Source organism: Rhinolophus sinicus, linkage group LG12 (genome assembly GCF_036562045.2).
Source record: "Rhinolophus sinicus isolate RSC01 linkage group LG12, ASM3656204v1, whole genome shotgun sequence".
Taxonomy (NCBI): Eukaryota; Metazoa; Chordata; class Mammalia; order Chiroptera; family Rhinolophidae; genus Rhinolophus; species Rhinolophus sinicus.
In genome coordinates, this window is record NC_133761.1 from 60,180,058 (window position 1) to 60,195,945 (window position 15,888).

Genomic DNA, 15,888 nt, shown 5'->3' on the forward strand with positions numbered 1-15,888 from the left:
CTGCTCTACTCTCTCTCAATATAGACATCACTCTCTTGAGTTTCCTTAACACAAGTATAGTTTTAGGCTTTCTCTATGTGAAAACCATGACAAAGTCATTTTATAGCCAGTTCTGAAAGTCACTAAATTTTACAACGATTGTATTTTATGACAACCTTTGCTTTCATGTCCCTGGCCTACTTTCATATCAGCATTTCTTTTTGACCCCAAAATGTGAACAATTTCATATCTCTGCATTAGCTGAAAACAAATCCCTTTACCAGAAATACATTTTAATGGAGAAGAAAAAGCATGTTTCGCTCAAGTCAACAGACTTACCACCTTAACTCTACGATATTCAATTTCTCACTCACCAAGAACCAGAGCCTTTTTTTTTTTCTTTTTTCTTCTTTTTTCTTTTTGGTGGTTTGTGTTCGTAGGGGTTGAGGAAGAATTAGTATTATGGAACTAAACCAGATTAAGGGGGAATGTGAATTAGATTTGGTAACAGATGGTGCTGTGGAAATTAAAGGTTCTTTGCGAATGGAAGCGACAGCAGCTTGCCTCTGTTCCCTCTGTTTCTCCAGTCCGTGAACTTGATAGACGGGTATAAATCACGACAATCCTGTCTTGACAGCCAATTTCGAGAATTTGATCTGGTTAAAGACATGGCTTTCCTGCTCCGCTCACCGAAACCTGCTTTTATTTTATTTTTACCCAGCAGCCTGTCCTATTTAGAAAAGCAGAGTCACTTGCCTCCCCGTAATGAAAAATTTCTTAATTACAGTTTTAGCTCTTTAGTTTTAATTACTTTTCCATTCAGCCTGAATTTCCGTAATATCTCTGTGGGATTTTTTTTCCCCTTCTTTTATTCCCCCCCACCCTTTTGATTCATGCATATGTTTTTGTGGTTTCTAAAGATGCTTTTCATTGTCAGAATTTGTTGTCAGAGGCACTCTTTGAGAATCCTAATCACCAAAATCATTATTTTTAAGGAGAAAAGCTCTCATGGGATATAATAAAGTTATCAAATAAAAAAATAAAATGTAAAAGGTGTCAGAAGCAGCACCAAAAGATAGCAGTGAGTTCAACCAAATTGCATGAGAAGGTGAACAGAACACTTTTTCTGGTTAACAAAGGCTGCAGAACTATCCGCTCCATAAGGCTGAAAAAAGCCCCCCCCCCCCCCCCCCAGGAGAAGGAGGTGACCACAAGTGCCACACAACCAGTTTGTGTCGGCGTTGACCTTGTGGCAATCTAGGAAATCAGAACTCAAATGCAGAGACTCCGAGGGAAAGAGTTAGCACCAATTGCATGGACCCTTTATGTCCAGGCCCTGAGGCCTGACACACTCGGGAGACAAATACCGAGGTTTCCTCTTCCAAATCCACGTGGCATTTGGACTTACAACATATCAAGGAAAAGAAAACAGAAGAGAGGGGAAAGTCACTCCAGAAATGAAGAGAAGATTCTCTGAGCGAGCAACTAGCAGTTGGTAGAAATGAAGCTTCCTACTGGCAGTCAAATCAAATGTAGTAACAACTCAGCGGCACCCCACTGCTTGCTGACAGCGTGGAGTCACACACGGGCACAAACATTCACTTAAACGCTGATTGCAGGGAATTGCCCGTTCCACCAACGCCTCTCACCAAAAACACGTAATGAGCAAAAGGAGAACCATTTCTAGGGAAGACCGAGAGGCCTGCCCCCCCAACTCCCCCCAAAATGATCACTGCTCCGTTTGTCCAATTGTAGCCCACTGGGGAGGGTTCCTCAGTTACATGTGTGTGCTGCAGTTTCACTGTTATGTAGCAAGTTTTTTCTGTAATGATTCCTTCATCACACACACACACACACACACACACACACACACACACACACACACACCCAAGCTGCCATATCCTGAATGGTGGCTGGGCGCAGTAGCCCCTAAGGAAATGGGAATTTGGGGAGTGCGACTGAGTCCGACAGCCCTTGCTCTCTGGTCTAATCTGAATCACAGGCCAGTGGGGCTTTTATTTGAGTAAAATAGAGTTTTTTAAAACAATGGCAGAATTTACTTTAGAAAGCCTATTGGTGAATCCTCATTTTACAAGTGAGGAGGACACGGAGGGTCCCAGGGGTGCAGTGACATGTCTCAGGTCTCATAGATCCATAGCTGGATATCCCATGTCTGCCACTCCATCCTGTGCTGTAAGAAGTAAGGTTTCCTGGGAAAGGAGAAGACGTGCAAGCTGTGGGAACTCTGGTGCCTTTTCCTTTTTCTTAAATCAGTTTTTTAGAATTGCAAAGAAGATTTAGAAATTTTACTCTGCACATTTGTTTTGGACCTTTGAATGACAAATGCCAGGCGACTCCTTCGGATCTGAACTCCTGGCTTGTCCATGGCTTCCGCTGGCTTCACTGGATGCCATCCCACGGCTCAACAGTCCCTGTCACAAAACCCGTTGAGCTGCACAGCAAAGCCATCATTATTTCCATGGCTTGAATTCAATATTTGTGTGTATATATTCTTTCCCCTGGCCTGCAAATAGCAGCTCCTGAGTTTAAGCTTCACCTTCTCTTCGAGCAGCTAGCTCATTGAAATGTTTAAAAAGAAGACGGAGGAAGAAGTCTTAGGATTAATGATGAGCTGATGCCCCATCCTCTGTGCCTCTCCTCACTCCTACTTCAGCCAAAGAGCACCTGATACCCACAGAATATAATCGTAACCTCTGCTATCCTAAACCACCCCAGACCAGCTGCATTTCCACCCACATGTTAACCACCGCAGACAAAGCTGTTAAATCAAAAGTATAAATATAGTTTAACAGGGAAAGTCCAACAGGGAAAGATGTGGTTTACTATCTCTGGTTGTATGGTGAATCTCTCTCTATTATGGAAATGTTCAGATGTGCTCGAAGCAACCTTTATTTAAACCATGATTCCTTCTCAGCATTTAGATTTTTCTCACCACTGTAGTTCATCCAGTTTCAGGGCATGTTTTCAAGTTCCACTCCAAATGAACTGGCCTATCTCAACGGAGGCAGCTGGCTTATTGGTCATTGCAATTGCTTTTGCAAAACATTTTCTTAATGAGTAAAGGATGACATCAATATTGTGATCTCAATATCCTTACATCAACTCCTGATAGCATTCTTATTTCCTGATTCAGCGTAGCAAAGAGAATAGGAAAGGGGACTTCAGGCAGCCTGAGCTTTCATTGACCTGGATTTGATTTGTGAACTCCGTCACTGGAGAATGTGTGTAACGCGTCTACATTCGATTGTAATTTGTAAAGATCAGTGCATAGACTTTCTATGAGTTGAATGTCTGTTTATTTCTCCTCTAGCGAGATGATGTGAGAAGGTTTTCATTTAGCTGTCAGTCCCTTCCTGTTGTGTCGGCTTTTTCTCTTCGGTGTGCTCCTTGACTGCTTGAAAATGGAATTGTCTGAACACAAGCAAACTTTATTGATCCATATTTCTGTTTGAAAGACCAGAGATTTGTAGAAGTTGGAGACTATTTCTTTTCTCTAGAAAGCTTACTGCAGAGAAGGTCTGCTCGTGGCATAGTAAATCTCTTAGACCGAATAAATGTTATACTCAGCATATATTGCAAGCTTCATTTTGATGATTTATCTCATGTAGTTTTTTTTTTTTTTTTTTTTTACCCAAACTAACCTTCCTTTCTAGCAGTGATCTTCACCTCGTGCCCAAGGCTATTTCACTGTGACCTGGTCAACACTTGGGAACTGACACAGGGTACACTGTTCCAAAGCCCTTCTGCTCTTTAGGCTTTGGTCCCAGGAGAGTAACTTGTGTAAGGAAAGAAATATTCTTAGGTATCAGAGATAAAATGCTTGTTTTACATCTGGTGTACATCTGAGTTTCTGACTAGGCAATTCTGGAGATTGTCTTTGAACAGGTGTCATGGAGTTGGGCAGTTGTAAGGTTATAGTTAATTAAGCTGCATTAGGGCAAATACACACACTTGTTAAAACATTTAATTTGCCTCAATAATATTGATTACATGGCAGAAGTTTGTTTAAACTAAATGGTATTTCCCCCCTACTGTTACAGTCCTTGAGTGCAATCTGTATAATAGCTAATAGCCATCATCAGTTAAATATCATGTTAGTTATAAAGTAATGTCATAAGAATTGATTTGAACTTGGCAGTGGAGGAGAGCTCTCCCTTCAAAGCCGATGGGGATGATTAGCCAGAGTTTTAAGCAGAATCATGGTTCATATAAACTGTATGTTTTATAGACTTATAGGTCCTCTATATTACATGAGTGCCCATTATAGTAAAGAAAAGCTCAGACAGTTAATTATGCAAAACATCATGTATGCAATTACCCAGTATTATTATGCACTTAACAGTTTTATTGATCTGCTAGTAGCTCACTTTACTGTATTTAGAGCTATAAACAAGGGATGCTCACCCCCGGATTGAAATAGGTCCAAGAAAACAAGCTGAGGATAAATTACACTACGAAGCACCTTTGCATCAGATCGAATCCTTAAATACGGAAGCCGTCAACAAACGTAATGAACAACAACACACTGTGCTATCTCAGGACCGTTTCTTTTCCCATTAATAAAGTTTACCAACCAGGAAGCATCAGAAATCACCTGGCAATACACATGCAAGCAACCGCGGTTTTCTACATCTCAAATAGCCTAGATAACTGAACAAGCCATCAGCAGTGGCCTTGGTTCACGTGGCATAGTAAAATGGGAGGCGGGGGTCTTGATGGCCATTTCCTAAGACATACATGTTTGTCACACTCCCAGTCTGGTTAGGTTGCACACTCTTCTTAGTGCATTTCTCTTGCCATCTTTCTAGGCCTTCATGGCTGAAAATGAAAAATTCTCCATTTCCCTTTCTTTGGTTTAGATTTAACGGTACGGGTGGGCGTCATACACCTCTGTAGGTCTCTCTGTGTGTCAGATGAGATGGCCAACCATCCTGGATTGCCTGAGACTGACGGGTTCCCAGGATGTGGGATTTTAGTGACTAAACCAGGATTGTTGACCAACCTAAGGTTACAACAAAATTGAATAAGAAAAGATCATTGAACTTGGGAACACTAAAAGCAGATAGGGTCTAGGCAAAATCCCTTCCCGGTCGTGGTTTAGTCATTAGGTACGAAATTATATTCATGAAGCACTTTGTTTTCAATGACTGGCCAGAAATGTGTTGCAAGTCTCTTGTTTATTTGTCCTAAATTTCCTTTTTATTTTTTATTTTTGGCATAGTGCACAGACTTTTACAAAACTGGGAAAGCTTTCAGCTCAGATGGAGGTTCTGATTTGTTATTTTAAGGAGCTGGCCCCTTGTCCCCACACTACTTAGCCACTTGTCAGCGACTCAAGCACCAGTTTTGCAGGGAGCTGTCTGCGTACTCTTGTTCTTGATGGAGTTAAGTTGGAGAGTCTCTGAGATTAAATGCACAAGGTGTTTGTTCAGAGAATCAAGAAGTAGCATGACTAAATCACTGTGATCCTTTTCTGCAGAAATCGGTCCCATGAGATGGGCCTCGATGCTTCTTAAAGATGGCCTAAAATTATACCTAAGTGTGTGTGTGTATGTGTGCACGAGTGTTAATCTTTCTGAGCGTATGGATCCCAACTTACAATGCTTTCTTTACAATCAATGCTCTCCTTCTGGTAGGTTAACCAAGCAGACCTTAAGATATTTCTTATTAAAAGAGAAAAATCCTTTCTCTTCCTTCCTCAACTAAGCCAGTGTACCTTAATGCAATGATGATATGTTAGACCCAGCAGTTGTCAAAGCATCGTATTACTGTGATGCCATAATGACACCCTGTCTCTGTAAAGTAGTCATGTTTTCTCAAATCACACGTTGCACAGTTGATTTCTGACATGACACTTCATTCGGTCGCTTTCCCTTCCTTTAGCATCGCCATTCTCTGACAATAGCAGCTGGTGCCCATTTTGTTACTAAGTGATTCGCATTTTGCCACTTTATAAGAGTGCAATTAGTTGAAGCCGGAAAAGAAAAAAAGCTGACTGTAAAGTGGGGTGCTTGAAGTTGTAACTCAGGCCACAGGGGGAGCTGTTGGGGACATGGTCTCTGAAGTTGGGCCTCCATTACTCTTGGAGGTTTTCTTCCAAAAGCATTAAAACAAAACAAAACCAAAAAGAACTTATAGGCTAATAAGAAGCTTTTTATTATTATTTTTAAAACAAAATTACTTAAATATTTAATCTGGTGATTTCAGAAGGGAGCAACCCTCATAGATTCATTCCTATTCTGAATAGGTCAGCGATTTGGTGGTAGGACTTGGTATGCTTCTTGTCCAGCCCTGGAATTCTGTGGTTCAGTGAGACAGCTAAGGACTCTGTCCTCTGATTTCCTCCTCTCTCTTTCCCTCTCTCTGTCTTTTCTCCTCTCTCTCTCTTCCTCTCTCCCCTTTCCTTCTTTCTTTCTTACCGTATTTGTAAACTTGCGTACAATTTTTGAATATAAATTGATAAAGTGTTTGGAATTTATAATGAATGACACTGGGTTCCTTTTTGGTCTGTTAAGGGTGACAAGGAAGAAAATGTAATAGTGACGTGTTTAGTTGTCATTCATATAGCCTATTAAAGTGTCTGTCACTGATACAGGTGTAATAAAAGTTTCGAAAACTCTTGCATGCATGTAACAATCAGAAAAGGCCAAGGACACACGTCTTTTAGACACTTTTTTTTTTTTTTAAGTAGGGAAATAAAGAAGCAAATAAATTTGAGTTTGTTATGAAATTCAAAGGATGAAATACAGATGTATTTATTTTGATGAAAGGGTTAATAACATATAAGCTGATGGGACATTATTGTTATACCAGCATTTAACAATTAATATCTTGGCTACGTGTAAGTCCCTTCTGGGAAATGTAGACCATCCAGGACAACTACACGTGAGTGTGGCAATTCACAGCAATTAACTGAAGATCACACGTTTACCTAGATCTAGCTAGAATCACCGAAAACAATTCAGCTTGATAATTATAATATAAATGGAATATTAACTTACAGATTATCTTGTTTTCCCCTCCAGCAGCAACTCTGAATGTGATTCTTTTCTTTTACTCTCAATTTCTCTTTGTACAGGCTCACATATACACACAGTTAACTTTCAAAAATTGCATTTTTATATAGTCCAGCAACCAAGAAGTTTTATTTGCTTGACGATTGGTATCTAACACCAAAGATAATTTTTTTTTCCCTTCCTGGCCCTCAGGCAAGGTGAAGCAACAAGTTTCTGTGATGAAGTGTGATAATCAGAATTATTAGAGACATACCTCAAACTGTGTTGAAAGTGCTTTTTAAAGCACTGAAATTTCCCTGGTCCCAAGAAGGCTGTTAAACCCCTCAAATTTAGTTTCTTCTCATCCCGAGAAGGCTGTTAAACCCCTCAAATTTAGTTTCTTATACAAAAACTAAATGTTTATTCTTGACATAGTTATCCATGCCAATCCCCAGTTCATTTGCAGGGTGTTCACTCAGAGAAGGTTTTTGGAAAATACTGTCTTGTTCCCTTGTGCTACTCTCATCATTTCTCTTAAAATAAGAGAATAAAAGCAACCGCACTAAGGCTTTAAAATAAATATTTCCCACCATTTCCAGCGCCTTATTTGTATTCATAATTCTTAACTAAATTCAAATTTGTATTAATCCAATGTGACCTAAAATTTCTGCATTAATAGCACAATGTGGAATTGGGCTTATTCTCTTTGGTTACAGATAAAGCCATCATCTTGAAAATGGCTCTTTCTGACAAAAAAGGTGTTCTTTAGAAATAAAGTCTTATTCACTACATTCCTCTTAGAGTTAATGTGAATTTTAGTGCCTCTAATTTTAGATTGAAGTGAAGTCTAGAATAAAACCCACCAGCTGACAATTGAATTTATAGATAGTTGTGAATATTTCAGGCTTGAATAATAGAGCTGTAGCATTTCAGAGACAGAGACGGAGAGAATTAAGACCCGCTGTAGTTTTTGCGTATAATGGAAACGGTGTCTGGGAGTGTTCAGTGTAACGAGATGCGTCGTCATTAGGACACAGCTGTGTTCTTTCAGTAGTTCTGTGTAGGCGATGCTCCAGCACTGGAGAGGGTGACTCCACAGGGCCAACCTACAGCTGGTGTGTTGGCCTCTCTGGTCCCTTTCCACTCGTGGCTGAGCTGTGGATGAAACACACCTCTGTGTGAGCTACCTGTCCGCTTGCTTGCTTCACCATTTATATATATATATATATCTATATATCTCTATATATCTCTATATATCTGTATGTATCTATATATATACACCTTTAAAATCTGTCTGTTGACTTCAAAACATTTCTTCACTGGACTTGGGTGTCAGACCTGTGTTCGAATCCCTTCGCTTCTACTTCTAGCTGTATGTCTTTCAGGAAATTGTGTGTGATGGCTGGGGCTGTTTCCTAAAATGCAATACCTCGCTCGCAAGGTTATCTTGGGGATTAAATCTGGTAATGCTTTGTAACGTGCCTAGGTTACTGCCTGGCACCCAGTAAGCACTTGATAAATAGCAACTCAACTATTACTATTTCCACTGGGCAAAATGTATTCATTTAGGAGATTGTGCGTGTCTGAAAAGAAATGCGTGCCGCCTAGAGCCCAAGTCCAATTTGTTCCGTTTCACTTACAGCTGATGTGGCCAGACCTTGTGTAGGAGGAGATGGTGCTGGTCCAATGACTTCCCCGGCAACTTGAACTTCCCGAATTTCCTTGTTTCCATCCAGGTTTTTGCAAAGTTTTATGGACAGAGATTTTAGAAGAGACAGCTGGCTGGAGACTCCCATTTTCCAGGCACTTTAGCAACACGCATTCGACACATAAATATTTGGTGACTTAGCAAATAACTGTTCTATAAATGGGAGGGTCATTTCTGGCCCTACTCCTTAATCAAGAGTTCTGCAAATTTTAGAAGCTCATGAGGAAAACAACATGAGAGAGACAAAACAGGGGGTCGGCGGATGGGGGGGGGAGGGGGAATTGTTCATAGACGATACAAGAAAAGAGAGAAAGAAAAAAGAGCCTGGAGAAAATGTGGTCTGTTTTGTCATCAAGCAGCTCACAATGACTCTCTGGAAAAAGAAAAAAGAAATGGTGCTTCTCGACAGAGGCGAAACAGTTAATTGTCATAGCCGTGAGAAATTCAGTGCCAGAGAGAGGAAAGGGGAGCAACCATGTTTTAGTACCCTAATAACTTCTAACTCTAGTCTGAGATCATAATGTATGTGCGAGCGGTCCAGTAATTATAAGGTAATAAGTGAAGTGGTGGGGTAAGTGATCTAAATTAAAAGGGATTTGCAAGGCTGTTGTAAGTCAGCGCCACCCGCTTTCTTTCCGACGTTGAGTTGGGGAAAAGTGCTTCGCCCTGAGTGCAAGCAGGGAGACAGGGAGAGTGATCTATTAATTACAACCCTCATTAACAGTGACGGGTACAAGGCACAGATGCAGAAGGGAGAGGACACTGTCGTTCAGGCTGGCGAGGGGCAGATTTTTCCTTTCGCTGGTTCTTGAGGAAAGGACAACACGAGTGGGCGGGCGAAGAGCGAGGAGATCTTGGGGGTTGGGGGGTGGGGGGCTATCTCTTTCCAGTTTCCTTTCCTCATGTCCTGATACTGCGTCACTTCAGATAGAACACAGTGTCCAATGGGAAATTTATTGGTTAAGAGGCAAATTCTTGCTTCTGATGCTTTGCTCTTGGGACTGACTGCCTGTTTGGAACAGTTGCGTAAACATCCCCGGATAGGAAATCCCATGTTTTTCTTCATTTTAGAGAAAGATAACAGTGACAGGGGGAGGGGGAGGAGGAGCTGGAGGAGAACATGACATTTGTGCAATGATAAAATGTCACCTGATTCAGAGTGAAAGAGATAATTGTGTCCATTTGGTTATGTTGTGACTACTCCCCAAATTCTGGTGAGTGACCATTCCCCTGTGGAATTCCCATAAATCACCGTTCCATTGGGAAGCAATTTTCTAACTCCCTTTCTCAACTGTCACCTCTTCTTTCCATAGTGGGCTCTGAGAAGGTTCTGAGACTACGTGGAAAGGGGTTTTGCGCTATGGCCAAGCGGAAAGAAAATAGGACCAATTATGTCTTTTCATCTTATTACCTTTTCAGAAGTGTAATCCCTTCTGGGCCCAAGAAGGAAAGACAGGCAGTAGGTTTCTTCTAGATAAGAGAGCTTGTCACAATAGATGTTCATATTTTCTTTTAGGAGGTATCGTGTTGAAAGACCAAAAGATGGGGAGAAAAGGGGAACATCACAAATCTCTTTTTTTTTTTCTGTACAAAATTTGATACCTTTTTACTTTGCTGAATATACAGTATCAGATTTACGGGCTCACAGGTATACTTGAGGCTCAGATGTCTTTTAGTGACTCATCTCTTCAACAGTGAGAAATACACACACACACACGGATACACAGAGACACAAACATATGAACATATGTTTGTATTTATTTAAGTGATCAATGTTGGTGATTATTTCACTAAGTTTTGTGGGCTCTGGGGAGTAATTCTTAAATATTGGCTAGAATTTTATACTTGACGTCTTCTTGTATTGCTCAATGTCTATGAAACAGAGCCATTTAAATAAAGAATATGTCCTCATATATTCCCTGTGTGTCTGAGCTCAATAAAAGACACTGTTAGGCGTATGGAAGCTTTCCAACAAACAGTAAATATAGAGCCGAGGAATCATCTGTGTAGTCTTGAAAATAAAAGTTTGACTCTGCTCGTAATACAACAATTGCGGCATCCGAAAGAGGGAGGGAAAAGTAGAGTGAGGATAACTACAATTTTAGAAATGATAATGGACTTTGCAAATCACTCTTCCTTCATGGATAAATTTAGAATCTGGAGAGTTGATTTAGATATTGATAGTGGTTCTCCAAGAGAAAGGTAGAATGAAAGGAATTGGACCCGTTAGAGCTTTTGTTCATGGCCTGTCTGGGCGCTTTTATGTAATCCTGTCATGCCCCTATGGTGATTACCTTCTTGTAGAACAAGAGATATTGACTACAGAATGAATGATGTGTCATCCCCAGCTCTTAGGTCAACCTCTCAGAGAGCAATGTCTTTAACATATGAATTCTTCTATTTTTTTCTCTTTTCATCCTTTCCTTTCACTTTCTCTATTTTTCCCCACCTTCTCTTTGTTTCTACCTCTTTTGTTTCTACCTCTATATTTGACCCTCTCTTCTCTTTCTACCTCTGTTTGTGTCTCCCTGAATCACAGGCTTCTCTGCAGAATGTCAAACAAAGATCGACACATTGATTCCAGCTGTTCGTCCTTCATCAAGACGGAACCCTCCAGCCCGGCCTCCCTGACGGACAGCGTCAACCACCACAGCCCAGGTGGCTCTTCAGACGCCAGTGGGAGCTACAGTTCAACCATGAATGGCCATCAGAACGGACTTGACTCGCCACCTCTCTACCCTTCTGCTCCTATCCTAGGAGGCAGTGGGCCTGTCAGGAAACTGTATGATGACTGCTCTAGCACCATTGTTGAAGACCCCCAGACCAAGTGTGAATACATGCTCAACTCGATGCCCAAGAGACTGTGTTTAGTGTGTGGTGACATCGCTTCTGGGTACCACTATGGGGTAGCCTCATGTGAAGCCTGCAAGGCATTCTTCAAGAGGACGATTCAAGGTTAGTGTTGGACCTGGGAATAAATACCCTACCCTCTTCCAACCTCACGTGATGGTTTGTGTGTGTTCCTAGTTCTTCTATTCCTAGTTGTTAGTCAAGTTTTATAATCTTAATTCTATTTTCATTGGAAAATAGAAATAGATTAAAATTGATATTGGGGGCTTTATAGAATACCCCACCCCCAAATATGCCCCTTGTCAGTTCTACGTTCACTGTTGAGCTCTAAGGATGGAAGCGTGATACGCTTCGGGTGGAGTTGAAAAGAGCAAGGCTGTTATTAGAGCAATGTGGGGTTGTATAGCAACTGAACAAATGAAAACTGGATAAAGAGTGCTTTTACATCTTCTGTTCTTCTTACAGATGCATGGAAATAATAAGTACTTTGTTTAGACCATTGGGTTTCCACAATTGAAAGTGCATCAAACCACCTGGAGATCTGGTCAAAATGCAAATCATTGGGCCCCGTCCCCAGAGTTTCTAATTCATCAGACCCAGGGTTGGGGCCTGAGAATTTATATTTTTAACAAAATTTCAAATTATTCCGATGCTGCTGGTCCAGGAACCAGACATCAAGAACCACTGCCTTAGTCAACTTTAATTATCTACTACGGTACCATCCTTCTTTCTCTTTGGTTGGATATGCTTTCCCCACCTTTTTTATCTTTTATTTTTAATTTATGAATTTGTACAAAAAAAGTCTTCCAAATTTTCCCAAATTATAAAATACACCTCCACCATATCTAAGACATACCCAAACTTTTATAGGTCTCCCGATTTGTAAGTACCAATGTTATTTCCAACATTAAATACATAGAAAATTATGTCTGAGAGTTCTATGTACCCCTTTAAACTAGCAATCCACAAATACAGAACTCAGCTCCTTTTAAAAGCTATCCTATACGTATGTGCTTACGGAAAATTATGTTTCACTTTTTTAGATCTTTTGTGATAAATTTTTGGAGAAAATAGGGGATGCATAGAATCATTGTTTATTGAGAATTCTCAGCGCATCAGTGATTCCATTCTGCTCCGTGGTTTACAAAATGTGTATTCTTGAATGGACCTCAACCTTGTCAGTTCTCTGGAATCACCTGGAGACTTTTAAATCAGACTGATACCAAATCATCCTCACGCCCCATAATTCCACATGAATCGGCCTTGGGTGAGGCCAGGGCAGGGGGGTGATTGAAAGCTTCTTGATCGATGCCCAGTGTGAAGACAGGGTGAAGAATCACAGCATTGTCCTGTGGTGTGACCTATAACAGAGCTTTTCAAAGTGTGGTCCCTGGACCAGCAGTTATCAGCATCGCCTGGGTGGGGCGTAACTGAAATAGTTTAATAACTTTGTGATGCTCTGATTTTGAAAGTACAAAAGAGATTCTGTTTGTTTAACTCAATTCCTTCTAAATAGTTTAACAAAAAGTGAACTCCTTTCTGTGCACAGAGAGTGATCTCCTACGCTTTTCTTTTAAGAGCATCTAGGAGGGCATGTCTTCTGTCAGTTGTACTGAAGGGCCTGGGGACTGTTGTTAGTGGAATAGGTTGCACCATCTCCCGCTGGCTTTTCTGTTGTCTATTACATAGCTTTCTTGATTTGTGGTTGATGACTACACAGAGCGTTTCCTTAAAAGGACACAGCTTTTCAAGAGGTCCTAACTCTTATAGAGTAGATATTTAAGCCGCACCTTTTCATCATGTTAACTGAAGAACACAAGCCAAGTTAGTGTGCAGTACATATGAATTACTTAATTTTTAAAATAGCTGTCTCTTCATATTTTATTAGCATTTCCATACCAAAATCCTTCATCGACTGGATCTTTATTTTCTTTATTCGCCCCTATAAATTCAAGGCTTTAATACCTACCTCATAGAATGCTTAAGAATAAAATGAAATGTAAAATCACAAGTAAAGTAAGTAAAACCAGTGGTGGTTTATGGGAAAAGCTTCCCTTCACTTCGGGTTACTGGAAAAATCTTTTCAGCCTCTTTACAAAATTGCAAAACTGGAGAATGAAACACACTTCCAGTGTTTGGGTTCTGACCACATTATCCAACAGTATTAGAATGCTTACGCTACAGAGCCTCTACAATTCAAACTGTTAGTCGTTTGATTTTGTTAACTCAGTTTATCCAGCTCTGGATCTACCCACACAAAGATAAGCACATATTTTGGGGTATGTTAACGAATACTGTGTATACTGACCTAAGAAGGAGGTTCTCAATATGCCCATTTCCTCAGCAAACATTCCCAGAGGACTTTCTGTGAGGCAGGGAGCATGGTGGATGGAGTTCCAGCTTACCTACACTTTATTACAGCTTTGTTCCTAAAGGTTGGGAGATTGGGGCGAATTCTGGGTGCAAATGCCTCCTGCCTTGAAGGAATACCAGATTTTTTTGGATGGGTGTGGGGGATTAAACTTCTCCGTCTTCACTATGTTTTCCAAAGATTAAACAACTATGTGGAAAGATTTCCTGTTAGTTGTCTTAAAAAAAAAAAAATCATCTAGCTTAGATATTAATAGCTACACAAGAGTTATTTACTGAGCAATAACGGGAACAGAACAATTGGAATTCTACGCCTGATTATTCCTTAGGAAGCTGAAATGCCACCAAAAGTGTAACACAGGGTGGTTCTTGGCATTGATGGATAGTGCTCAATTCTACTCCATATTGGACAGAGCGACTTGCAAGGATTTTGAGCAGGAGACAGAGATGTCACTGTTCAGATTAGCACTCTGGACTGGCCCACCTGGCTGTGCTTGTAGCTGGCAGCTGGGCGGCACTCAGTAAGGCTATCCTGCTAACTCCATCAGCCGGCGTCCCACCGTGGTGCTTACTTAGCCCCAAAAAGGCAGTGAGGCAAATAAAGGGATTAAATTGTGAAAGTATAATGTAATAATTAGGGTGGTAATTGTAAAGGAGAGTGGAACAGCCCCTCCTTCCTGGGGCCAAAGAGTGGTAGCAATTGAACTCAAAAGATGTTGAAAGTGGCCAAATCTATTGTATCATCATGGGTTTTCTTATTCTAAGGCTGAAAGGACCAGGAATCCATTCTCGTGCCTTGAGGCAGCATTGCAGCCAAACTGCCTTTGACAGATAAGAGCCTGTCCCTTCCCTCCTTTAAAGCTCTCCGGAAAATGAGACGGGATTACGCAACTCCCCTTAAGAGAAAGTCTTTCTACTGTGTCACAGCCCTTATGACCAGGACATTATATAAGTGTGGTTTCTGTTCCCATGGACTTGGCGAAGGGACATGTGCACCCCAAGGCATAGTCATGGAAAAATAGTGCCTCTTCAGAATCTTTATTTTTTGTTAAAATAACTTATTTTTAAGACTGGTTATACAATATGTCGTATGTCTAAGTTTTAAAAGTTGGGAAAAATACTTCTTACATTTAGAACCAAAAGAACATACATCCAGAGCACATTTTGAGAAAAGTAATGAGAATTATTCTTTTCAAAGCTGAGTGTGGTATTCCGGTTGTGAAAGGCAATTAATCATAGATTTCAGTGAAAGTCAACCAGAAAGGCGTATTTTACTTATTGACTGTTTCCTGGGTATCATTGGAAAACTATTGAATTAGGTCAGCAGTTAGGTAAAAGTCAAGGTTGTTTTTGTTTGCTTGCTTGTTTGTTTGTCTTTTTCTTAAACAGAAACTTTTCAGAGGACGTAAGTGCTGTACCTTGTCGTCCCACAGGGTTACAATGGCAGCGATGGTTACATTGTCATTTTCTAGGCTGAATAATTTATTCCGATTTTTTTTTTTCTAATTCTAGTTTTGGCCTCAATTCATAAATGAGTGGGACATTTGTTGTTGTTGTTGTTGAGCTTCTTAAGAGTTTTCCCTGGATCCTTGTTAAGGAGGCAAGACAAGGAAAATATCTTTATACCCAAAAAAGTCAATGCATGTTTTATTATTTCATACACAAAACACTAGCTCCCCTGAAGTTTTTATTTCTATATAGGACTATGAAAAATAGGATATATACGAATATATATATGTGTGTGTGTGTGTATGTATATACACACACACATATATATATATATATATATACACACACACATACAGAGAGTGCAAAAAATGCATACACATTTTAAGAAAGGAGAAAACTGTATTAAAATTACACTGATGGTAACCACTCTGAGCACCTCTTGTAATTGCAGAAGTCAAACGTGACTTGTATTTATCTTTTGTTATCGGTATATATTGAGTATTACAATTTTAGTAC

The 15,888-nt window shown here is 40.3% G+C and overlaps 1 protein-coding gene across 9 annotated transcripts in view; it reads left to right on the forward strand.

Moving 5' to 3' along the window:
• Window positions 1-15,888, forward strand: part of ESRRG (estrogen related receptor gamma) — a 547,928-nt gene that overhangs the window by 372,338 nt on the left and 159,702 nt on the right. For all 9 annotated transcript variants that reach the window (XM_019743279.2, XM_074317033.1, XM_019743599.2 and 6 more), the window contains one exon: window positions 11,243-11,658. In XM_019743279.2, coding sequence (XP_019598838.1) covers window positions 11,243-11,658 — 416 coding nt within the window. The remainder of the gene's footprint in view (window positions 1-11,242; window positions 11,659-15,888) is intronic.